The sequence below is a fragment of the Primulina eburnea genome, chromosome 10 (assembly GCF_022965805.1).
Source record: "Primulina eburnea isolate SZY01 chromosome 10, ASM2296580v1, whole genome shotgun sequence".
In the NCBI taxonomy this organism is placed as follows: Eukaryota; Viridiplantae; Streptophyta; class Magnoliopsida; order Lamiales; family Gesneriaceae; genus Primulina; species Primulina eburnea.
Window position 1 is genome coordinate 2,801,090 of NC_133110.1, and position 24,383 is coordinate 2,825,472.

At 33.1% G+C, this 24,383-nt stretch overlaps 2 protein-coding genes, 1 long non-coding RNA gene, 2 other non-coding genes and 1 pseudogene across 5 annotated transcripts; 5 read left to right on the plus strand and 1 right to left on the minus strand.

The window, feature by feature from the left end:
* Positions 1–4,559: 4,559 nt before the first annotated feature.
* Positions 4,560–7,518, plus strand: LOC140842487 (small ribosomal subunit protein eS4x-like). Its single transcript, XM_073210440.1, has 5 exons — positions 4,560–4,714; positions 5,417–5,494; positions 5,683–5,863; positions 6,116–6,213; positions 6,880–7,518. Exons 1-5 carry the CDS (start codon positions 4,712–4,714, stop codon positions 7,312–7,314), a joined length of 795 nt encoding a protein of 264 aa, XP_073066541.1. The 5' UTR covers positions 4,560–4,711; the 3' UTR covers positions 7,315–7,518.
* Positions 7,519–8,504: 986 nt separating this feature from the next.
* On the plus strand, positions 8,505–8,627 carry LOC140804073 (small nucleolar RNA SNORD14). The gene has a single exon (XR_012112033.1). It is a non-coding gene; the product is annotated as a small nucleolar RNA SNORD14 (small nucleolar RNA).
* Positions 8,628–8,838: 211 nt separating this feature from the next.
* LOC140842488 (uncharacterized) lies at positions 8,839–9,191 on the minus strand. Its single transcript, XR_012120428.1, has 2 exons — positions 9,071–9,191; positions 8,839–8,981 (listed from the first exon to the last, which is right to left on the minus strand). It is a non-coding gene; the product is annotated as an uncharacterized lncRNA (long non-coding RNA).
* On the plus strand, positions 8,870–8,961 carry LOC140804129 (small nucleolar RNA R32/R81/Z41). Its single transcript, XR_012112087.1, has one exon. It is a non-coding gene; the product is annotated as a small nucleolar RNA R32/R81/Z41 (small nucleolar RNA).
* A 2,723-nt stretch (positions 9,192–11,914) lies between the features above and the next one.
* LOC140803567 (abscisic acid receptor PYL12-like) lies at positions 11,915–12,795 on the plus strand. Its single transcript, XM_073159472.1, has one exon. It carries the CDS (start codon positions 12,116–12,118, stop codon positions 12,734–12,736), a length of 621 nt encoding a protein of 206 aa, XP_073015573.1. The 5' UTR covers positions 11,915–12,115; the 3' UTR covers positions 12,737–12,795.
* Positions 12,796–13,336: 541 nt separating this feature from the next.
* LOC140803683 (protein trichome birefringence-like 34) lies at positions 13,337–17,271 on the plus strand (annotated as a pseudogene).
* Positions 17,272–24,383: the final 7,112 nt, after the last annotated feature.

Sequence of the window (24,383 nt, forward strand, 5' to 3'; positions counted from 1 at the left end):
ATTTTTCTTGCACGTTCCACAAAAATTAATGAACCTGTGGACCATCGTCCGGTTATACATATCCCAAAGAATTCCTTGTATATTTAAGGTACGCAGAATTATTGTAATAATTCATTTAATTTATAGTTGTTTAGAAGCTTTTATTTAATAATTATCTCATAATAACAGAGAGGCTAAAATCAGATGCAAGACATGGGGTGATTTACACCTACAGTTACACTCGATGAAGTAGTTGAAAATCACAAACAAATGTGTTACAAGCAGAATTTAAATCTTCCAAAGTAACAAAAATAGTGAAGAACAAACATTCGGCCTTCAAGAAATCAACTGACCAATCATTTTAAAACCAAAATAAGAATCAAAATTATTCCTTTTTGAAATCTTTGTGGAACTAACATCCATAAAATCAGAAGATGGATGCTTTCCTTCATGGGATTTTGGAAAAACAGAGAAATGGCTCCTGGATCATTCAAGAAAATATGGTTTAGAACCCCAGATTGAAGAAAAGAGTATTGAGGATCTTGCGAGTGAGCTTATGAGAATGAAGAAACGTGGACGAGGCGAAGAATGGCTGGCATTCAATTGCATGGTGGGGTTTCCACACATGGGCAGGAGACCAAGAAATTTAGCAAAGAAATTTCTAAAGATGGGCAAGGATTTACTTGCCAATTTTGCAGGAATTGTAATTATTGGTGATGGAGAAGTGGAGGATATGAACACTTGTTCTAGTTTCAGTTCATTTTTTGACAAATTTGTGAGACACCACAATGCTCTCTATGAAGCTTTAGAGAGCAGTTTCTCGGTTGATCTTGCAGAAGCAAGAACAGCCATTGAAAGTCTTTTTCTTGGGCCGAAGATCGATTTGTTTTCTTGGTATGAACTCTAAGATATTGCAAAAGGTTGTGATCTTGGAGTGGGAACCGAGTTGAAGGTCTTGAAGCTGAGTCGAGTAAGCTTAGTTGAAGCGAAGCAAATGGTTAATGAAGTAGAGAGTTCGTACAAGGTCGAGATCGGGTGGATGAGGGAAAACGAGATGATTTTGAAATGGAAGGATGTTCCATTGGCAAGAGTTTCGAAACGGATGTAAAAATTTAGGAAATCAGTAGCATTTTAAAATGGGTTTACAAGTTTGTCTTATTACTCCCGTTTATGAGACTTATGTTCAATTTTAACGACTCAATCCACGAAAAACAATTTTTTTTATGTCAAATTATTATTTTTTATTATAAATATTAATAGATTGTTCCTTTTTTAGAATAAAAATTCATGAGAAAACTTATATTTTCAAGTTTGTAAGTGGTAGAAGGTTTTACAATTTTCTTTTATGTATGACTTGAGACTTTGTTCCATATCTCAATCTAAATACACATACTAAAATCCTCTCATTTTCAATTAAACCATTCGAAATGGAAAGATGGGTTTTTGGGGTGCACACAGCAAGCACATTGACTGCAGTTAACTTCCGCAAATAATAATTGAATGGTATTATTTCTGTGGTGGCATCATTTTTTGTGTATGAAAAGCGAGCGATATTGATCTAGCTCTAGTACTTCGATTTATCCTCGTGCCAAAGTGGTAGCAAAGCAAAAATGATGAATTATGCTTCTTCTGGGTTGATGTTTCGGTGTTGCCACAACCAATCTTTCGCTCCCTGCTTTCATAGACTTGTCCCATTTTTATCTTCAAACCAGTCCCTGTCAGTCAAATTGATGATCTTGAATGTCGGAGAAGTCTCGGTCGTAGAGCAGAGGAAGATCATCAGGAAACTTGAACAAGAGATGATCAGAGAGCTCAGTAACTCTCGCAAAATTTCGTGTACTTCCATTTTGTTTGCATTGTATTACGTTGCATATTGCATAGTGGTGTTGGAATTTTTACTATGTTATTAGTTTCACACCAAAGGGAACTCCACAGATACTTCAAATTTTGGTGTTAAAACGTTTTCCAAATTTGTTGGTAATATACATATGGAGTGAGAGAAGTCTCTATACGCAACATTTCTTGGCTCGACAACTTCAGATGTCGTTTCTGTGTTCTTTGAGTTTATATTGGAAAAGGTATTGATCATGGAATTAATTTTGGCCCAGTCGTTCGCACAATTTTCTTTGTTCTATGCAGGACGAAGCTTTCCATGTATGCTTCTATCACAAAGATGATTCCATGCTTGGATGATCAGTTCAAAATATCAGGTCTTATCCTTCCCTGCTTGAGATTGACATTTATTTTGTAATGTTTGACTTTTATATCGATTCTGCTATGTATTCTTCTTTATCTTTTAAGCTTCTACCATTCCATGAATCTCCCCTTCACTCGGAATATTAGATATTGTAGAGAGAAATAAGAAACTGATTGAAAATGTTGACTTTGATCGAGTGAAGCTGATTTTTGAAGTCTAAAGAAGTTGATTTTCGAACCCAAATAAGAAAAAGAGGAAATAACCGAGACCCAATCCATTGAACTAATTTTTGAAATTTTTTGTTAGATACACGATCAGTTTTACTTATCATAATAATAATAATAATAATAATATAAAATTTCAAAGAAACCGACCTTTGAGAAATTTTTATCGACAGTCAGATGTATACAGGTGATTGGGTGAAACGGAAGAAAGATAAACAACATGCAGCTACGTGGAACTCTGTGAAAGACCATCTCCCCTGTTTATAAATTATATATCGTCCCCTCCGATCCACTCGTGAAACTCAAGAATAAATACTGTATTTGATCGGAAAGACTGTAGAAGTAGAAGAGAAGAACAAGAGCAGCAGCATCATGCAAGCGGTGCTGGGGTGATAAGTGATTTGATTTCTGCTTTTGTTTCGAAAAATAGCGCCGAAGAGGAGGAACAAAACGATGGGAAGCTTGAAGAAAATGAAAATTCCCCGTCAGAAGAAGAAGGAGGCGGCGGCGGTTTATTCGATGATCTCGTTGCTCACTTGACGACGCCGGAGATTGCGGTGGCAGCTCCACCGAATGACGAGGCTTCGATCTTGATTCATTCAGTAATTCATGAGTGAATAGCCAGGAATAGTTATGTGCATATACGATATGATCTCTCTGCCATGTTTTTTAAGGCCGTAGAGGAATATGTGTATCTAATTAATTTGAATTCGTATGTTATAATTAATATTTTACTCCAATAATTCATGGATCAAACTCAAGCATAGCAATGGGATTTCAACTCTCTAAAAATAGAGTTACTACATTTAAAATCATTCTATACAAAAATTCATAGACAACATCTCACGAATCAATTCTACGAGTACGGTATTTGATTTACGTCTAGTATAGAACACATCAACTCATTGATATAATTCAAGGAGTCTCACATAGTCCTGCTCATTATTGTATAGGTCCATTGCTTTCACTCGACAAAGGACGTGAAAAATTAACATTTAAGCAGAAAATATGCATTAGTATTTTCCATAGGTAACTTAGCCAACCTTTTGAATGTTCGGGGTATCACCTAATATTGAAAAACTAGCCAAATTACAAAATATTTGTTCATAATTAATTTTTTGAACTTTGGATAACAAATTTGTGAATTTAGGAATCTAAAGTTGAGTTTCTTTTGAATATAAAAAATAAAAAGAAAATCAGACCCAAAACTAAAATCATAATAACTCTTATAATATTGTTCGAAAAAAAAAAAACTCTTATAATATTATTTCATGAGTACATTTTGTAAGAAAAATATCATATCCGACTTAATCTATAAAAAAATATTACTTTTTATATCAAACATATTACTTTGTATTTTAAATATGAATCGGGTTGATATTTCTCAATAATAAGAATACTTAAGATTGTCTCAAGAGACTGCTCAACTAAAACTGCTTATCTTTTGAATTCTGAAATGAGCAAAATATATTTCGGGACCAATTAAGTAAAAGATAACCAAATAAATGATAATATGGTGATTAAATTAAATATTAGTCAGTGAAATATTTTATAATTAATTTTGTAAAAAAACAATATTATAACCAAATACATATAAGTATTGTTAATTTTAGAAAATCTCGATCGAGATTTATTCAATAATTCTTAAACACAAAAAATGCAATATAAGAATTACATTTATCAAAATCTCATGATATAATTGTTGTAAATATCGATGTATAATTGTATTCAAAAACTCGTCCCCAACTATTTATGAAAAAAAATATAAGTCTCTTATGAGACGGTCTCATTGATCTTTATTAGTGAGATGAGTCAACTTTGTCTTTAATTACAATAAATAATAATAATTTGACTTAAAAAATAATATTTTTTCATCGAATGACTAAAATATAATATGTATCTCAAATAATTGATACGTGACAAAAACTTGTGTGAGACGGTCTCACGAGTTGTATTTGTGAGACGAATATCTTATTTTGGTTATCCATGAAAAAGTATAATTTTTTATGCTAAGAGTATTACTTTTTATTGTTAATATGAGTAGTGTTGGCTCATCTCACATATTTTGATCCGTGAAACGTGATAAATGACCGTGATTTTTTGTGGGAAAAAAACTGGGGAAAAAAAAACTCAAATATATATCCAAACCCTGACTAGAGTTCTGAAATTCCCAAAGCACCCCCCCACCCAAGGCTTCGGCCCACATTTAAGACGAACTAGGTTTTATAAGATTGAGCCTTCACAGCAGTCGAAAGAGGATTGAAGCTAGAAGACGCCGGCGGCGCTGTAGCTTGTCACAGCTGCTAACGAGATGGTCAGTTATATCGACGAGTATTTATATTATTTTCAGAAAAATCTGTTAACTTCTATGTGAGAATGATGTTATGCCTTGATTTGTACATACTTTTTTCCCGTTGATTTTGAGGTGAGAAAATTAGTCATTTCGTTAAAGCTGCATTTTTGGACTCCGATTTGCAGATTTCGGTTCTACGTTGTAGATCTAGGATTCTCTGTTGTGCTTTCTTTCGTAGTTTTGATTTCTTTTTGTGATGTTTATCGTGCAACTGGCAAACTTGGTGGCTTAACGCATGGAATCCTTGTGTATCTTTTAGAATTTTTGTGGCCATTTAAATCTAGGACCAAATTGTATCTCTAGTGAATCGTGAAAGAGCCATGAGTAGAAGAATGACAATACATTAAACTGTAACTCTTGTGTTAGTGTAGAAATGTAATATTTTAATATGTTATTGGAAGATGCATCGACTTTCCCCATTATGACGAGGTAAATAGGCCGGGTTGGAAAAAAATTGCGGCTATTTGTATGTGAATGAAATGGTCTTCCTGTACGTTTATCTTAAACTTATTCATTGTTCCACTGAAATGAAGCCCATCTTTGGTGCTTTGCTTTAACTTCAATATGATGTTATTAAAAAATACAATTGAAGTTAGTGATTTTTTTTCCAACCGTGACATTGTTAACTGGTGTCTTCTATTATTGCTGTTCAATTAATTACAGGCCAGAGGTTTGAAGAAACACTTGAAGAGGCTCAATGCCCCAAAGCATTGGATGTTGGACAAGCTTGGTGGTGCTTTTGTAAGTTACTCGTCCCCTTTTATTTTTTGAGATATTCTTTGTCCTTTTTTGTCCATGTTCTTTTGTTTGGACGTTGTATTATCCTCCAACGTGTTTTAGTCAGATTACCAGGTTTCATAAATCTATATATATGTGTGTGTGTGTTTATGGTTGATTTTAATTTTATGCATATATATATATATACTCAGGCGCCTAAGCCATCATCTGGGCCACACAAATCTAGAGAATGCTTGCCCTTGATTCTTATCATACGGAATAGGCTAAAATATGCTCTCACTTATCGTGAGGTCATTTCCATTTTGATGCAACGCCATGTGCTCGTTGATGGGAAGGTCAGGACAGATAAGACATATCCTTCTGGGTTCATGGGTATGCACTCCATACTGAAATATAAATATTTTAGTGCCCTATGTGTTCCAACACGTGGTGTCTGGGGGATGAAGTAATAGGCGTATTAGAAATTATATGCTCTGATTAAATTTTCTGTTTCTGTTCGTAAAGAAAAGTGCGTTCACCTTTGAAATGGATAGATATTTGTCTAGACTTGTAACTTGACTGTTTTTGCTTTATCCAGATATGTTAATTAATTAACTGGTCTAATTTTATCATCCCTTTTTCTAGATGTTGTCTCTATTCCAAAGACCAATGAAAATTTTCGCTTGTTGTATGACACCAAGGGTCGATTCCGTCTTCACTCTATACGGGATGAGGAGGCCAAGGTCATTCTCTTTTTCCTTCTTTAGTTTTAGATGATTGTACTTCATTTGATATATTACCGAGATGTTATGTGAATTTATTGGTACTTGTATGATCTAGATGCTAGTTTACTTAGCTTTTTTCTATTTATTGACGGAATTTAATCTTAAGCTCATTCAACGCTTGGGCCCCTAAATTTTGACTCATAAAAGATTATACTGATGTTGGTATACAATTGCAGAAACCTCAAACTAGATGAAATGTTTTTCTATTGGTAAATAAAATTTCATAGCTAAAAATTGTTTAAATACAAATACACCAGGCGTACTTGGGCAAACTACATCTCAACATAACAAGAAGAAAACAATAAAGTCTCGAGCAAGCCCAAGTCAGTCTAAACCAAACAACTGCAACTAATAAAGAAAACTAATAGGTGCCATCAGAAAAGGCAATTAGAGGCAAGGAAACACAAAAATCTCGATCTTGTGAAAAATAGCATTCAAATGTTTTTCTATTTACTTGGTTGGGAGTTTATTTGTGGTTTCGGGATTAATTTGATGGTCAGATGAAACACAAACAATGTTCCAATACAGGGTCCTCAATTTTTTTTGTTTGACGTGGATTTCTTTTTTGTAGTGTTGGTTTCTGTACATTATATGACTTTACGTTATCCTTTTATGTCCCTGCAGTTTAAGCTTTGTAAAGTTCGTTCAGTTCAGTTTGGGAAGAAAGGCATTCCTTACCTCAATACATATGATGGAAGGACGATTCGTTATCCTGATCCGCTGATCAAGGCTAACGACACCATCAAACTTGACCTTGAGACCTGCAAAATTGTTGATTTCATCAAGTTTGATGTTGGGAACGTCGTGATGGTGACTGGTGGTAGGAACAGAGGACGTGTTGGAGTAATCAAGAACCGTGAGAAGCACAAAGGAAGTTTCGAGACTATTCACGTTCAAGATGCTACCGGGCATGAGTTTGCTACCCGATTGGCCAATGTTTTCACAATCGGTAAGGGGACAAAACCTTGGATTTCTCTTCCAAAGGGCAAAGGTATCAAATTGTCTATCATTGAGGAGGCCAGGAAGAGGATTGCTGCTCAGTCTGCAGCAACAGCTTAGAAATCTTTATGGGAGCCTTTTAAGGTAGTTTTGTTTCAGTGGCGGGACCTACACATGCAGATGCCTTCGTTTATTCTGCTATATTTCCTTTGAAGAATTTAAGTTGTTCCCTTTGAGTTTTGACATTTTTATCTTCAGTTTGAAACGTTTTGTTGCTCTGGATATTTCTATGTTGGAATTTGATATGTGACGAGATTATGCTAATTATGGAGTAATATTTACCAAAGGAAAAAATTATGTGAAAGGAAACAATGCTAGTCCGTATTTTGACTACAACTCTGAAGGTTTCAGATCCCGATTCCGACGTGTTTCTTTCGAGGGGCGGGGGTGTCGAACCTCGGTCCTTGAGTTTTCTTATAAAACCAAAATAATTTTTTTTATGGATATTGAGATTTGAGAGTAATGATACATCATATAAAATAAATTGTCAATAATAATAATAGTAATAATGTAAACATTTTTAAATTTAAAAATTTATTAAAATTAATAATAATAATAATAAATAATAATATTACCAAAATTAGGGAGGAGTCATGGACAAATTTTTTTAAAACGAATATATCGATTTAATCAACAATTTGGGTTTATAAGAAAAAAATGTTTTATAGGGTTTCCTTTTGAATACTTCTACAAAAGATTGATAAAAATCGAACAGAGAGAATTTTAAATAATATTCAATATTTTCGGTTTATTCAAAAGATTCGATTTAATTTTCATAAAAAGTTAAAAGCATTAGAATTTTATTTTAAAAAATCTAATAAATACTTGTATTTAGAAACTTTGTTTTATTCGGTCTGTTCGATATTTTATAAATAGAAATTAAATCGAATAAGCCAATTTAAAGATATGAAAACCAATTATATATGTCAAAATATATTTAAAGCAATTAAAATTTTATTTAAAAAACTCAAGATGGGTGTTATTTTGGTAAAATTTATTTAAAATAACAAAAAAACCTACCCTTGAATACACCCGAGCCAAACTTCCCCGCCGTCAGATCGTGCGAACCCTAACCCTAATTTCAACATGAGACCCTCTATAAATTGGGGACTTTTCCACTGCCGATGCATCCCCAGGCTCCAGCCTCACCTCTGAATACAAGCTTGATGCATTTTTCTGTTATTATACATGTCTTGAATTTCTTTATTTTAGTTTCGAGCTTTTTATTTTGTTTTCAATTTTCAATCGGGGATCTATGATGATAAATGGAAAGGCTTGTTTCTCAAAACATTCGCGGTGGCCGCCTGAGAGCTTTCGCCTTCGCCAGGCTTGAGAGCTATGCTGCTTTTATCCTTCCTTGGATGTCTGAGATCTACAATCCCCCCATAAATATTTATCTTTTTTAATTTTCCTTCTGATATCTGCTATTGGTCACTTCTTCGATTTTAATTCTTCTCGGTTTGATTTGGATTGGGAAATTAGGAATGAGCACAGAAATCGGGTTGAAAAATTCTCGATTTTTAATTTTTTTATTAGATTTGTGGATTAAATCAACGCAAATACTTACATGTACGCTTATAAAACAGTTTTTGTGGGTTTAAAGTATTTATTTGAAGGATAAAAATGATGAAAGTAAACGATGGTGATGGTTAATTCCACTTGATCAAGATTTCAATTTGTTTTCGCTACGTTCTTTCTGATTTATCCTGCATCAGCTTTTATTTTTTCTAGTTTTGTTTTCAAATTCATTTTTATTAGTTTTAAAGTATTAAATATTAAATATTTTTAGTTATAACTTACGTAGTCCGACCATCACTAAATTTGTGTAGGATTCGGTTCATTAATTTAAGGTTTTGTTCTATTTTCTGAAACATAAAACCAATCTTTGTTCATTTGAGACCCAAAACAACAATTTAAGTTTTGACTCGAATCTGAATTGGAAATGGATACGTTTTCTGTCGGACTTTCCAAAAACTTGTGGAATTTCCTCTGAGTGAAATAATAGCTCATTTAGATGTAGACTTTGCAACAATCGGAGCTCCGTAATGTCAGATAACTCGTATTCGAGCTTATGACAAGTATATTGAATTTCATTCTATCAAGGTCTGCTCGATATCGTTATTTCTGCACTTGGTTTATTTATGTAGGGGAGCAAATGCAACAACTTTCAACCACAGACTATTATCGAACACAAATATTCCACTAGTCAAATTACACCAACAAATAACAATAATAGAATAATAATAAAAAGATGCAGAATTTAAAAGTAATTACATCAAACGACCATCTTAGAATTTTTCTATGCTTATACCATCTCTAAGAACCTCATAAGCATCTCTGTTTCGAGATTTCTTCATATCAGCGGTGAAACAGAGCTTTGAATTCTCAGATGAAATACACGTCACTTTGACCCACACCATCACTTTAGTTTTGATTCCGTCGATGTCTGACAACTTGCCTTTCTCCAGATAACAAGTTACAACGGTGGAGAATCGCAGTACGGATGAATCTCTGTAACCCACCCACTTCACATATTGATGGAATGTAAACAGTAAGCTTTCTAGTCTCCTCGTTGAACTCATAATGGGTCGTGTCACGTGGGAAGATGCCTATGGCAAGGTCATACTCCTTGAGGAGCTCCGGCAATGGCTTTTGCATTTTTCCTGGTTCAGACAAGTTTCGCATTCATGATCTATACAATAAAAACTAGCACATGATAACTTCAAGGGAGCTACATATTGAGTAATCAAAGCAAAACTCTTTTGTAACCAGGAAAACATTGCCATAGTTCTTCTCAATTGAGGAGTCGCGATTTGATTTGGGTTCAAATTCATGCTGAAACTTTCTCATGATTTGTTCATGCCAGCAATCTTTTCAGGCGTCAGATTCTAGGAATCACATGTAAACTTTCTGATAATGCATTATACCATCACTCAGCAGATTATTTAAACGTGAATTATTTTTTTGAGGATATTAAACATGAATATTTCATCGTGTGCAATTCCTTGGTATCAGTCAACCCATACATACCCATAAGCAAACGGAAATATAAGTGAATTTTCACACGAATAACAATTTATTGGCTCGTCCAACAGCAACATCCTATGCTTTCGAAAAGTACACGATAATCGCAAGGACACAGATGCAAATCATCTCTGAAACTCACAAGATCACAATTGACCTATATCTATTATTAGGAATATCACAACTACAACACTCACTAATCCATATCAATTAATAACATTCCCAAAACCAACAAAATCGCAAAAAAAGCAGCATTTCAGCTAAAACCTCAGCTGCACAGCACTAGACAATCCACAGCTTACATCTACTACAAGGATTCTAAATCAAGCGCCATCAAATTCAGCACACACAAAAGCCAAACAAACCAAATTTCAGCAGACAAATGAAAAATGAAAGTGAAAATCCGTAAACCCAAAGAAACAACAGAACTTAAAAACAATAATCCAAAGCCTTACATTAATATCATCGCCAACTGAGCCAATTTCCTTGTTCGCCTTTTGACCCAACCAGTAAGCGATAAAGAGAATTTCGTTGTCTTCCTCGAGAATTTTGCTACTTTTCTAATTTCTACGAATATTCAATGTTCACAATGTAACTATCCAAGTTGAGGTCCCCCACTCACACAATTTTAGTTATTTCATTATATTATTAGTAATATATTCAAACTCTTGATAAAATCATAATTTTTCCAATAATCTTTCTAAATAATATATTATTATTGAATTGAATAATAATGATTATTTTTTTTCTCTGTAATTTTTTTTTTTGCCCAAAATATATATTCCTCCACTATATTTTTCATGAAAATATATATTTAAATAAAATTCAAACCCCAAATCAAATCAAATCGAAAAATTAAAATTCTAACATACTTATAATGTATATATTTAGCATTTTTTCAATTAAGAGTACGTTCGGCAAAACCTATGTAAAACAACTTATAAACTCTTTTAAAAACTTATAAGTTGTAATATTTTATTTTACAAATAATTTATTAAAGTGGTTGGATAAAATAAAACAATAAATTTTAAAGATTTTGATGTGTTTAGTATTAGAAGATAATTTAATATGACAATTATAAAAAAAAACACATAACACTATAAAAATAACAAAATAGTTATTTTAACATATTATTAATTCAACAATAGTTATAACTACAATTATAATATTTAATAATATCAGTATTATTATAATATCTTTTTAGTGTACTCTATTTGATTAATGAGTAAGAATCTTGTAAGACGGTCTCACGAATCTTTATCTGTGAGACGAGTCAACTCTATCGATATTCTAAATAAAAAATAATACGTATTCATTAATGATCCAAATAAAAGATCCGTCTCACAATTTTCGAATTATGCAATTTTCTATATTTTAGTCTGAACTTAACATTTGGTCGGATATGAATCTCTTATTTTCTACACAAACAACGTTTTTTGGTCAAATTCAACACCCGCAATATACATGGATTCCGGCGTGAATTAATCCGACGGCTCAAAATGAACTAGGCCCTGATGCGAGATACGAATTTTCAGTAGATATATCCATCTGAATGAAAAGATGGATTATGTACACAGTGAACCTTTTAATAAATAAAGAATATTACATGAGGGTTGTTCCGTAATTTCAGATCGAGCAAGTTGAATTTTTTGTATAAAGAAAACAGCAAGTGGATCCTACCTCCGATGTCATATCTTCTAAACACATCTATTGCTTCTTTTCTATCAACCAGCCAATAAAATGGCGATTTTCTTGGCAATTTAATTCACTTTCAGTCCGTCTTCTGATCTCTCTTTCCTTCAGCTCAGACATCCGTCGATTGTAAAACAAGAAGAAAATGCCTTCCGATCTCCCTAAATCTTCCCTTTTACTCCAAAGAATCAACGAAGCTGCTGCCACCGCCTCCGCGGCCGCATGCAAACAATCCTACTGCCATCTCACCGCTGCCCAGGTCCCGGACCACGGCGCCGGATACCAACACCACGATGCGAGAGCCAACAAATGCTGCTTCGCCGTCACCCGACACATCTCCGCCCCAGTCTCGGCAGTATGGTCAGTCGTCCGCCGCTTCGACAACCCACAAGGCTACAAACACTTTGTCAAGAGCTGCCACGTCATCCTAGGGGACGGCGGCGTGGGGACCCTACGCCAAATCCGTGTCATCTCCGGGCTGCCCGCTGCCAGCAGCGTCGAGCGGTTGGAGATCCTGGACGATGAGCGGCATGTGATCAGCTTCAGCATAGTGGGTGGGGAACACCGGCTGGCCAACTACCGCTCCGTGACCACCCTGAATGAGGCGGATGAAGGCGGTGGAACTGTGGTCGTGGAGTCCTACGTTGTTGACGTGCCGGATGGTAATACTAAAGAAGAAACCCGAGTTTTCGTGGACACCATAGTCAAATGCAATCTTCAGTCCTTAGCTCAGATCGCTGAAAAATCAGCCAGTATTTTAATATAAATTGTTCTGAGTTATTTCTAGTGGATTCTGGTTCTTGAATATAATACTTTTGTTTGTAATTTTTTTTGGCCTTTTAAAATTAGCATATTTGTCGTTTATAAATCAGATTGTATAGTTTAAAAAAAATTAAAAATGAAACATTATTATTATTATTGAAACTGCAAGTTGGCTGCCCGAAATGTCGGTAGATTCACCAACTTCTTATCATATATAATATATTATATATTGCGCGCAAGTTGCTTTGGGTCTTTATTGACTTTAACGCACAAACGCTTTCTTCCTCTCCATTTTCTTATTTTTATTTATTATTTTTTTAAACACATTTTAATATCTCAAACTTCTCTTGTTTTTTCTTCCTCCCAAGCTCACAAATTAAAGCATGTGAAATTTCAAGTTTTACTATACAGTGATTGATATATACAGATAAAAATTTCTAACATGTGAAACTTTAATTTTGAATTCATACTTCATTTACAAATTCAATTTAAAACGATTACAGCCAAATTCTGTCCGGCCCACTACTAACCGGATTTGGTTTGATAATTTTCTATATTGGAATGGGCTTCGTTATTCTGTCCGGCCCACTAAATTATCAGAATAATGGACCTCATTCCAATCTGGAAAATTATCAAACCCAACCTGGTTGGTTGGCAATGGGTATGAAATAGTTTTTGTATATCATATGGGAAAGTGGCAAAATTTTATTTGATAAAATAGATTTATTTTTTTAAAAAAAAATTAATATATTGTTAGACATATACTATTTGTTAGTCTATCTTTTTACTTACCCTCAAACAGCACAAGATATAAATATGTATGTGTTAGATCGATGATTTATTTAATACATATTGAAAAATAATGAATAACGGTGGTGTATTCGAACATAGAAGAAACTATAAGTATGTACCTAACCTCTTTATTAAAATCTAACGCTTAAAAAATTATATAGGATTATATAGGTTATATTTGGATAGATAGATTTTGATTATGTTTTTATTATGAACAATGAAACGATAGATGCTATAAGAATTTGTTGACCAAGAAAAAAATCCACGCAAGGAAGCAAGCCCACATGCTCCTTCGTGTGGGCTACTTTGCCCTACACTGGCCAACCCACGTGGGGGCAAGCCTATGTGCCCCTCGCGTGGTTGGCTCGGCAGACACCTGCGCGAGAATCCATCTACGTGCGAATACGTTTTCTTTCTCCCACATGCACGCACAACTCGATCCAACACATCCATACACAGTACCTGATTTTTCTCAATTACTTATATCTATAATACACATCAAAACACCGTTTTTTCAAATCATACTCAATAATTTGTACTCAAAAACATATCAAAAAGTTCTTCGAAATTAATAAAACCAGAATTTAACCTTTTCAAACCCTATAAACCCATAAACTCGTGCTTCTAAATTGTCGAGAATGTCTTACGCTTCACGTGTACATATATCATCATACATCACTTCCTTCAAAATATTGAGATTCTTTGCAATAAAATATCATAACTTTATTATACACACATCAATATCAAAATATTTAATATCACTTGGATAATGATTTCAAAAGATTGAACAAAACTTGCTATCTTTTATGTTGGTATGGAATAATCTGGAATCCGAGAACACTATCCTAACCTTCACTGGAGGGAACAACGTCAAAATTCTCTTGAACGTAAAAGTGAAATTTTTGAAAGTGAGGGAATGTGTTGGACTCTGATTTTAATTCAATAGAAATATATGGGCTGGAATCTGGCTCATGAGACTAAAATAAAGAATTTAAAATACTTTACATTCTCCATATTTTAAAATTAAATGCTACATACACTACAAAAAAAATCAGGTGTTAGCGACAAGAAACGGTTTCAAAGTTCGCTGTTCATGTTCACCGTCAGTAGGAGTTTGATTTGTTCAAGGATAACACGGAGGGTCATGCTCGGACAGCGAACGAGGATTCTTGGTTTCAGCATGGAGAAAACACTACCTTTAGCGACTGTTTTCCGAACATCGTGGCCAAATTTTACGAAGATTTAAACAAAAACTGTCGCAATTTAAAAATTTATGACAGTTTTATTAAAATCAGCACAAATTTTAGTGACAGTTTATAAAACGTCGCTGATTAGCGACAATTTAATTAAAACTGTCGAGAGGGACAGTGTTTCTTAAACCGTCGCTAATTCAGAACCGTCGTTATATTTAGCGACCTTTTCTCATAAAACGGTCGCTAATAGCGACGGTTTCCGATTCAACGAGGCGACATTTTTATGAGAAACTGTCACTATTAGTGACGGTTTTTGAAGCTCATTTTCTCCACACCTCTTCAGATTTGTAATATATTTTTTTTCTCTTAAACGATTTTGTTGTTTGCTTATTATCGCAAGATTTAATCGCTTCATAAATTATTTACAAATTTGAAAATCATTAATTTAGATGAGTTGAGGAGATCATTTAAAAATTTGTATAAATAATTATAAAATAATTTTTTTAAGAAATTATAAAACAAGATTTTTTTATATAAAAAAGAAACAATTAACGACGGAATTGGCGACGGTTTATGTCAAAAACCGTTGGCTAGTCTCGCTTGCCTTCGTCACCAGAATTATACACATACCTGATAAACATCAAAAACTAAATTCTGCATAAATAATTTCATAGTTTAAACATTATGGTGTGTGTTTATTCATATTTCTTATCGGTTCATATATATGTCAAAATCTGAGATATTTATTGAAATATTCCTCGAGTGTTTTATGTACGTATTATCAAATAAATGTTCATTTTTATTCATCATAAAGTACAGAAAAAACGGATGCTTAATTAGTTTAGCTTAAAGCAGGCTTTCAACAGCAACAACAAAAAAAAAAAAGCCACAAAAATAACCCAGAAAATAAATAAACCCCGTCACAATCACTGACCCATTACCAGAAAGTAGATGAAAAATTCAAGAATTAGGCGTCCTTCTTGCGGAAATTGAAGAAAATCTTAGTATGGAAGAAAGGATCTGAAGTATCAGAATTGGAGATGGCATCCTCATCATTGTGATCTTCCTAGATTCTTTTCTCTATTTTAATTTACAAAAAAGACACGCCAAGAGAAATAATTTAAGTATCATGCACATGATCGAATTCTTGCCATCGAAATATTTTTTTAAAAAATTTAAATAGTTTAAGCATCACCTGTCCATAATTGTTATGCCAGATAAACAGCTATACAGGGTTGTAGATGCAATTAGTTGTTGATGTCTAAAATTTTATTTTCTAATAATTGCACCAACTTGTAACTATCTCGGCAATCAAACAAATGAACTTGGTTCTTATTGCAATTGTTGGACCGAGATATCCTCTTATATCATGTACTATAGCTGATGATAACTATGCAAACCTCCAACAGATTAATTAAACTATATACTTAGTTGCTCGAAATATTTTGATCGTGTTTGTTTTTTACCATGTTTTGAGGTTCAATGACACTAAATTATTGGAGAAAATAAGAGGGAAAAGGATCGTGTTTGTAGGCGATTCTTTGAACAGAAATCAATGGATATCAATGCTTTGTTTGATTGAGTCGACTCTTAGCTCATCATTCTCTAAATCAGTCATCAGCACGGGGAGGCAAATGTAAGACAACTTTTTCTTTTCCCCTTGAAAATTAAAGAAAGAATTTTTTTTAAAAAGGTTATGATTTATTGATCTGTTCATATTTATAAGTTATAACGGTTTTAAACAAATTTCTTGGTTTATATATACATGAAGGAATACGACGCCAGCATAGGGTTTTACAGTTCTCCATTTCTAGTTGAATCTAACAATGATGATCCATACTTCCACCGGCTAAAAGATCGCGTAATTCGAGTCAAGGCCATTGAAAAGCATGCTAGGCTCTGGAGTGATGCAGATATACTCGGATTTGACTCATTCATGGTGGGTAGTGCCATCGATGACAATATTGTAAGTACATTACATTCCAAGAAAGTGAAGAAACTAATAGCACGATAGCTTTCCCTGCTTCATTTAGCGGTATATATCTAATGCATGCACTGTGTCAGGTGGGGTTCATTTGGGATCCCCGACTCGATCTACAACAAGGTAGAAACAGGGCCACGTCTCTACGAAATGGCACTAAATACATGGTCGGGTTGGTTGGAGTTCAACATCAACCGAACGAAAACAAAGTTGTTCTTCATGAGCCTGTCACCTTATCATGAAGTTTATGCATATTTGTAATGCAAAATATTTGAACTTTAGTTGTTTAATATATATATAAATGTTAACAATAAAGTCGAGTATAGTTCGTTAACATGGAAGGGGCAAAGATTGGGACAAGGAGCAAAACTGCTACGGTGCAAACGAGCCTATTCTAGACGAGGGGCATTGGGGGTTTAATTACCACGAATGGCAGCTTCATACACGCAGTAATCCGCGATGCAGCGGCTGGCCGCGCGAGGGCTAATAGTCGAGTATCTGAATATAACACAAATGTCGGATTACAGGAGGGATGCTCATCCATCCATTTTTGAAAGTTTTTTCACAATGTAAGCGAAGAGTAACTGAGGGATAGAAGAAGTTAAATTGCACGGGACAAATTTTGTGTTAAAGTCTAGTTCGAGAAAATGTTGACGATAAAAACAAATTTCTGATAATTGTCAAACATTCACGTAATCCACAACTCAAACACCTTGAGCTCAATTAATTTCTTTTTGTTGGTGATATGAAGCATTGGTTTATACTTTAAGATAGGCCACACAAACCGATATTTGAAATTCAAAAATATCATTTTTAGTACGTACATAGATATTATCAAATAAAATGATAAACATGTTAACAATGTTCAATGTCATTTTATCAATTTTCGATGTGATGTTAATACTTGGGTAAAATAAGACTAAACTTGAGAATGAAAACCAACTCACAAAACTAAAACCGTAACCTGTAAACTTAAGTGACTAAAAATAAAAAAAAATGGTCTAGTTATAGGACCCAATTTGTATTTTCTCTTAATACAAATATTACTTCGTTTTAACAGCAAATGTTAATATAGAATCGAACATTTACCGTTTTAACAAAAATTATAGTCGATAATAATAATACAACTTTAATATTTTAAATTATATAACAATCCAAACATCACGTTAGACAATTATTACATCTCAATAATTAATTAATACCATCAAAATCTAACATACTAGGAAGAGGGACCTCGGCATTAAATCATAGCAATTATGGGAATACACTTGTGGTGCTCGAGGGGGCAAGGACCATATGCGGAAGCAGGAATTTCAATTTATGAGCAAAAATTCCTGCTTTTTTGCTCATATATACTTATAAAATATTTTACAAGTATATTTTTAAAAAAAATCAGATATACTCTGTGAAGTTGAATTTTACATTTTTGAACAAATACGTATAAAATATTTATAAAATCTCACATTAAATACAATCATTATTTTTTCGAGAAATTGGCCTTCAATCCTCAGTCGTCCATTTTTTTGTGTTCAGTCTCTGGGTACTTTTTTAGTACCACATTTCTACATGAAATATACCACATTTTTATATGAAGTATACCATATTTTGTATGACATAATACCACAATTTTGTGGATAAAAAATGAACCCAAAAAAATATTTTGATCGAAGATTTTTAATCAACTTCCCTTGTTTTTTCCCTCTGGTTACATCCATTGGTTACTACGTATGACCCCACTTACTGCCATCAACCGATCATCATTGCACTTGCACATATTTATTTACGGTTTGGTTTCGCCAGAGGGACCATTCACAATACTTAATTTTCTGTCAGGGCAATCATTTTCTCAAGAAAACGATGGCTGAATTTTACATTTATTTCTGTTTGTGTATTATAAATATAATTTTTTTAACAAAAAAATTATTGTATTCAAACTAGAGAAAATAATTAGCGAAGGGAATTTATGACATTTCAAAAATAAACACACAAATTTTATATTCAAACATTTTATTTTTATGGCAAAAATTGTGTGAGACACGGTCTCACGATTCATATTTTGTGAGACATATATCTTATTTGAGTCATTCATGAAAAATTATTACTTTTTATTGTTAATATCGATAGAGTTGACATGTCTCACATACAAACATTAGTGAAATTGTTTATTTATTTTGGGTTTAAGCGTGTAACCGGCAAATTCTGAAATGGATGCACCCCACATATAAATATATTCCCATCATAAAACACCAAGTTTGTAGACAAAAGTTCGTGCACGAGAGCTTCCACCACATATTTCCGGACCATCTCAGACCTCTGTTTCAATATTTATTTCTTCTATTTCATATATATTCCACATATCAAACTGGGAGAATATATATATATTTTGTTTACTACATTTATTGGCTACGGCATGGACTATTATTATAATTGCAGTTTATAAGGATATTTTAGGGATTGTTTTGTGATTTTTTTTATGGGTTTTTTTTTATAATTTCAGAAAAGTTTGAGGATTTTACTTAAGAGATAAAAGCTAGAAAAATGAGAGAAAACAATTTGGAGATATTGCAAAATTAAAATTACATTTATAACAAAAAGAAGAAGAAGAAGAAGAAGAAATGAAATATTATAGAGTTTTCAAAATAATTGTAAATTGTAACAGATGAAAATTACTGCATCGTTTCCACTTGGCAAGTTGATTTTACATTAAAAGGGGCCCTGGCATATATTTCACCAATCCAGCCAGTTGCTGGGCCTGCCGCTGGAGTTAATTAATATTTGATTTTTTTTTTCCTATAATTAATTAAATTTTTATTTGATAGTCAAAGTGTTAAATTTTTTTTCCTATCGAATCTAAATAATTCCATCCAAATGCTACCGATGCAAAAATATGAGATCATCACATTAATAATAACTTTAATTGTTAATATATATATATATATATATATTATACATATAAATATATTATATATATATATATATATATAAATTATATGTAGAATTTAAAATATGTTGTGGTTTTCTTCAATTTCGAAATATGTTATGGCACGAAAAATGTCAAATCGATTGATTATATTTTCCATTAAGAGAAAATAGTTGAATGTCTTGATTGGTTATGTGAATTTACTTACTTTTGCGAATACAATTCAGCGATTGTTTATAGTTTTTAGCCTCATTATTTTTATCATTACAAACATTTATTTTGTTCTTTTACCGTCTCTAGTTTATAGGTCCTAATAATTACTAATGGTTTCGAATATACGATCTCACATGTCGTATTTTATGAGATAAAAATCTTATTTAGATTATTTATAAAAAAATATTATTTTTTTTGGCTAAAAGTATTACATTTTAAATATCGATGGGTTGACCTGTCTCACAGATAAAAATTCGTGAGATCATCTCACAAGAGACATAGACTGTTATTAAAGCAAAATAAATCTAGATGATCTCGAATAAAAATATCATAAATGAATAATTTTTAGAAAATTCGATATTTATTTATGTATTAAATGTCTAAAATATTTAAATTTTCCACAAAAAGATGGAAACTTTATCGATTACTGAACAGAAGTCGTATCTGACTTCGATTTTATTGTTGAATGAAATCATGATCACTCGAAGACTTGGGAGTCAATTCTGTTGCCCAAAACTAGGACCTAGACAGGGGTACGAGCCTCTCAAATTTGTCTGCTCGTATCCGTGTTTTATTTTACTTAGAAACACTTATTTAATTTCATAAAAATAATCATGCCATGAGATATGTATGTATTTTTTTTTTTTTTTTTGGAGATACATATGTATTAATTTCACATAAAATTTTGTTGATTAAAAGTTTTTTTCCCTTGTAACCTCCGAGTATTTGGGATCTGATAACTTGGGATCAAGCATTCGAGACGTCAAACGATGCAAGAAATTTTAATTTATTATATATATATATATATATATATATATATATATATATATATATATATATATATATATATATATATATATATTCAAGAGTAATGCAATTCATTTCTCCGAAAAGAAAGATGGCCAGTTAATTATAAGATTTCGGGAAAAATTTTGTGTGAGACGGTCTCACAGGTCTTATTTGTGAGACGAATCTCTTATTTGAGTCATCCACAAAAAATTATTACTTTTTATGCTAAAAGTATTGCTTTTTATTGTGAATATGAGTAGGATTGACCCGTCTCACAGATTAAGATCTGTGAAACGGTCTCACATGAGACTCACTCAAGATTTCGATGTTTAACATGAGATGACGGGGTATATTTTACTATTCTTACATTAATTATAAGTTGTTATCTTAAGATATGAAAGGGACCAAAAGGACCAAAGATTTTGTGTTCATAAATCATAAATATCTCGAAGATTAGTGGGAAAAGGGAAAATTATAATGATGAAGCAAGAAAATAAAATTGGACCTTTAATTCAAATTCAACCACACAAATACGGGATATTTGAGAATTACGACTGTACGTCTTCAATTTTCCAAGAGACCCAAAAAGTAGTAGTCGGCAGAGGCATTTACGACGTACACTAAATTAGTGAGGAACCTACTGAATAGAAAACACATCCCACATTTCAATGTCGTAACTGAAAAATATGATGCTTTAATTATGTACATCATATATACAAGAGAAAGACCAAAAATTACATGATATTCTATGAAGTAATAAGCTATAGTTCTTTCAATATAATCAGCCATTGACAGAACTAATTCTTCCACGATTTGAGAAGATAATGCCCTTAAAACTGTTAATTGTTCCAAATCGGTTGAATAAATAACTTGTGAATTGTGTATGTTGGTTTGGACAATCCTCCTCCTTGAGCTAGCTTTTGGGGTTGAGTTAGGTCCAAGTTCCAATCTTAACATGGTATCAGAGCTCGAGTTCCACCGTTATGTGTTGTTCCAATTGTTAGGTCATGGAGGGTGCGAAACATCCGGTTCGACACGAAAAAATTCGTGAATGAATCATTTGGTATAGACTTAGTAGAAAATTTTGCTGGTTGAGACGAAGAAGTAATATATCTAGTAACAAGAGACATACTCGATCGTAACTTTAAACTTAACCCATTTTAATTTACAATATGAGATTTTGTATATATATAGATTATAAAATCCAGTCAAAGATTTCTGAAGGAGGGACTCTTCCTCGAGGGAACAAGTAATTGGCGACGACCAATATCTGCCGATCCCCACGTTACTTTCCTGCTATAAATACTCCCCCATTCGCATTCATATCTCCCCCAACCCTCTCTCATTTTTCGAACAATATATACACATTATCAATATAATAATTATAATAATATTGATGCGGATTTCTGCTTGATTAAATTAGTATGGCGAACCCGCGAAGCTCAGGAGGGATAGCGCCTGATCCGACTATCATCTTGACCGGCGCTATCCATCTTGAGTTTCACGGTTTCTTCGTGCTGTCTTTGCTTCGAGATCTTGATGAATTTTTCATGCATACCAGAGGAAAAGGAAAGGTACTGGAGAAGGGCTGCAAGATCCATAATCGTTCGTATTCATTTATTGATGCTCGATGTTTTATTTGATTTATTATTTCTGAGTTATGCCTTTTTCTTTTTCATTTGTCCCTTTTTTGGGTTTCTTAAAATCAACGAACGATGAGTTTCGATCCTGGCCTGAATTGGTGTAGATTTACCCCGTTTTTCATGCAGGAATCAGAAGCAGTGGACTTCTTGAGAAATCTTAAAAAGAATTATATATTATATAGTAGACCTTTTTCATATGTACGAATGTAGGAAAATTTGGGAATCTGAACCCAACTTTTTTTGTGAAAATTATATTTTTACAAAATTTATCAACTAAAATTTTATTTTTTTAAAAAAAAATCCATTTTAAAGAATTTTTATATAAAAAAAACAAACTGGGTGGTTAAAATGCTCTATTTGCTGTCTGAATTACACTTGCAAATTAACGTAATCAATTATTTATTATAAATATAAGTTTTAATGAGAACTTAATCTATATTAACAACTTTAAATTTATCATTATTTAAACAAAAGTCAACCTTTTTTTTCTGGGTTTATGGTGAAGAACATTTGAGATTACAATGTCTAGCTTTGAATTTAAATCATACTCATTTCTCTACAACTCCATTTATTTTGTAGTGATATTTACAATTGATGACCATAAATTTTATCAATCAGAAAATTTTACATGTGAGGAGAACGAGTTGTTCAGTTCATGAATAAGGATGCACAGATTAAAATTGAGTTATCTTAAAATAACGTGTTGTCAAATTTCAATATGTTATTTTATTTTGATATAGTTATTTTTCCGACGTAACATTAATCAATAAACGCTAATGCCGCGAATGGCGAATTCTCTGGTGACGGATAATCGGGACAGTGGGTGTGAGTGTGACACGGATCCTGGCCCAGAACTGGATGATGTTTCTGGCGGTTCCGTTTCCAAGAGCGTTGGTGCTTAGTTTAAGGTGCTTTATTTTTCGTGTATTTCTAACGTTTCGTTGGGATTTATTGGTTTAGCGGGTGACGCATTTTGGCGTTTTGTAGGAGCGCATTCAAATTTAATGTGCTTGGGATGAAGATATCGTCGACATTGGCTCTTGCTGCTGACCCTATTGCTTCTCTTGTAGATGCCGCATATGTTGGCCATTTGGGTAAAAAAAAAATTGTCAAAAAAAATCTTGGATTAACAAATATTAACAATTCACCTGAAAATGTGTTGCTTAAAGTCGTGACAGATGTGAGCTAGAGATTGTTTGCATTTGAAAATCTATGGAAGGATCTGATATTATTCATTTTCAGTGTTAGATTATCCAACAAACTTGATAACGAGATTTATAGAGCATTTTTTCTTGAGCATGAGTGTCACGCCCCTATCCAAAACCGTGTCACACATCAGCAATATTCTAAAAAGCTCAAAATAAATCTTTAGAACACTAAGGCTCATATATGAAGAAATTCGAACAATAATGTGTAAACCGGAACACACATTTAGACCAATCATTTGGTGCTAAAACATATTTACTTCATTTTTCAAGATTTTATGATTTTAAATCATAAACGTGTTTATTCATTTTTTATATAAAAAATGAGTCATTTCAAGAAGTGAATGACTGAAAGTGGGAAGCAAGCCAAAAATTTATTGTCCTCGCTGGAATTAGTGCCAATGTTGATTTTTATACTTTTCAGAATTCTGTAGCTTTTGATGGGGTATTTATATAGGCGAAATCAGAGGCATTTATATAGGCGAAATCATTTGTGCCTCATTATTTACTGCCATAATTTGTTTGATAATATCCTTGACATCAGCATTACTCGGGGCACTTGTCGTCCAGAAACAAGTCATCTTGCTGTTAATCTGTGATCAGAAAGAATCCTTGTCAAAGCAAGAATTTTGGGGAACACTTACTGTTTTTAAAATTAAAACATAGCAGGTAGCTGAAAAATGATCCCATAATATCCGGGTATGTCAAATACAGTAGGACTGTTGGTCTGAAACCATACTTGATCATCCTTATCACTGTTGTGGCTAAAGAAAATTTTGACTGGCATGAAACAGTCAAATATATGAGCCGAAGTCAGTTGTCCACATTTATTTTTAATTTCATTTCCCAGGTGCTCTCCTGACAGGAAGAACTATAGCAGTTCTTATGACTACAACATTAGCTACATCCATAGCT

What these genes read in the sequence shown, in the direction of transcription:
- LOC140842487 (XM_073210440.1), top strand. An exon ending in ACAAGCTTGGTGGTGCTTTT is followed by an intron (nt 5,495 to 5,682) that starts GTAAGTTACTCG and finishes ATATATACTCAG; the next exon opens with GCGCCTAAGCCATCATCTGG. An exon ending in ATATCCTTCTGGGTTCATGG is followed by an intron (nt 5,864 to 6,115) that starts GTATGCACTCCA and finishes CCCTTTTTCTAG; the next exon opens with ATGTTGTCTCTATTCCAAAG.
- LOC140803567 (XM_073159472.1), top strand. Translation starts at nt 12,116, where the DNA reads ATGCCTTCCGATCTCCCTAAATCTTCCCTTTTACTCCAAAGAATCAAC.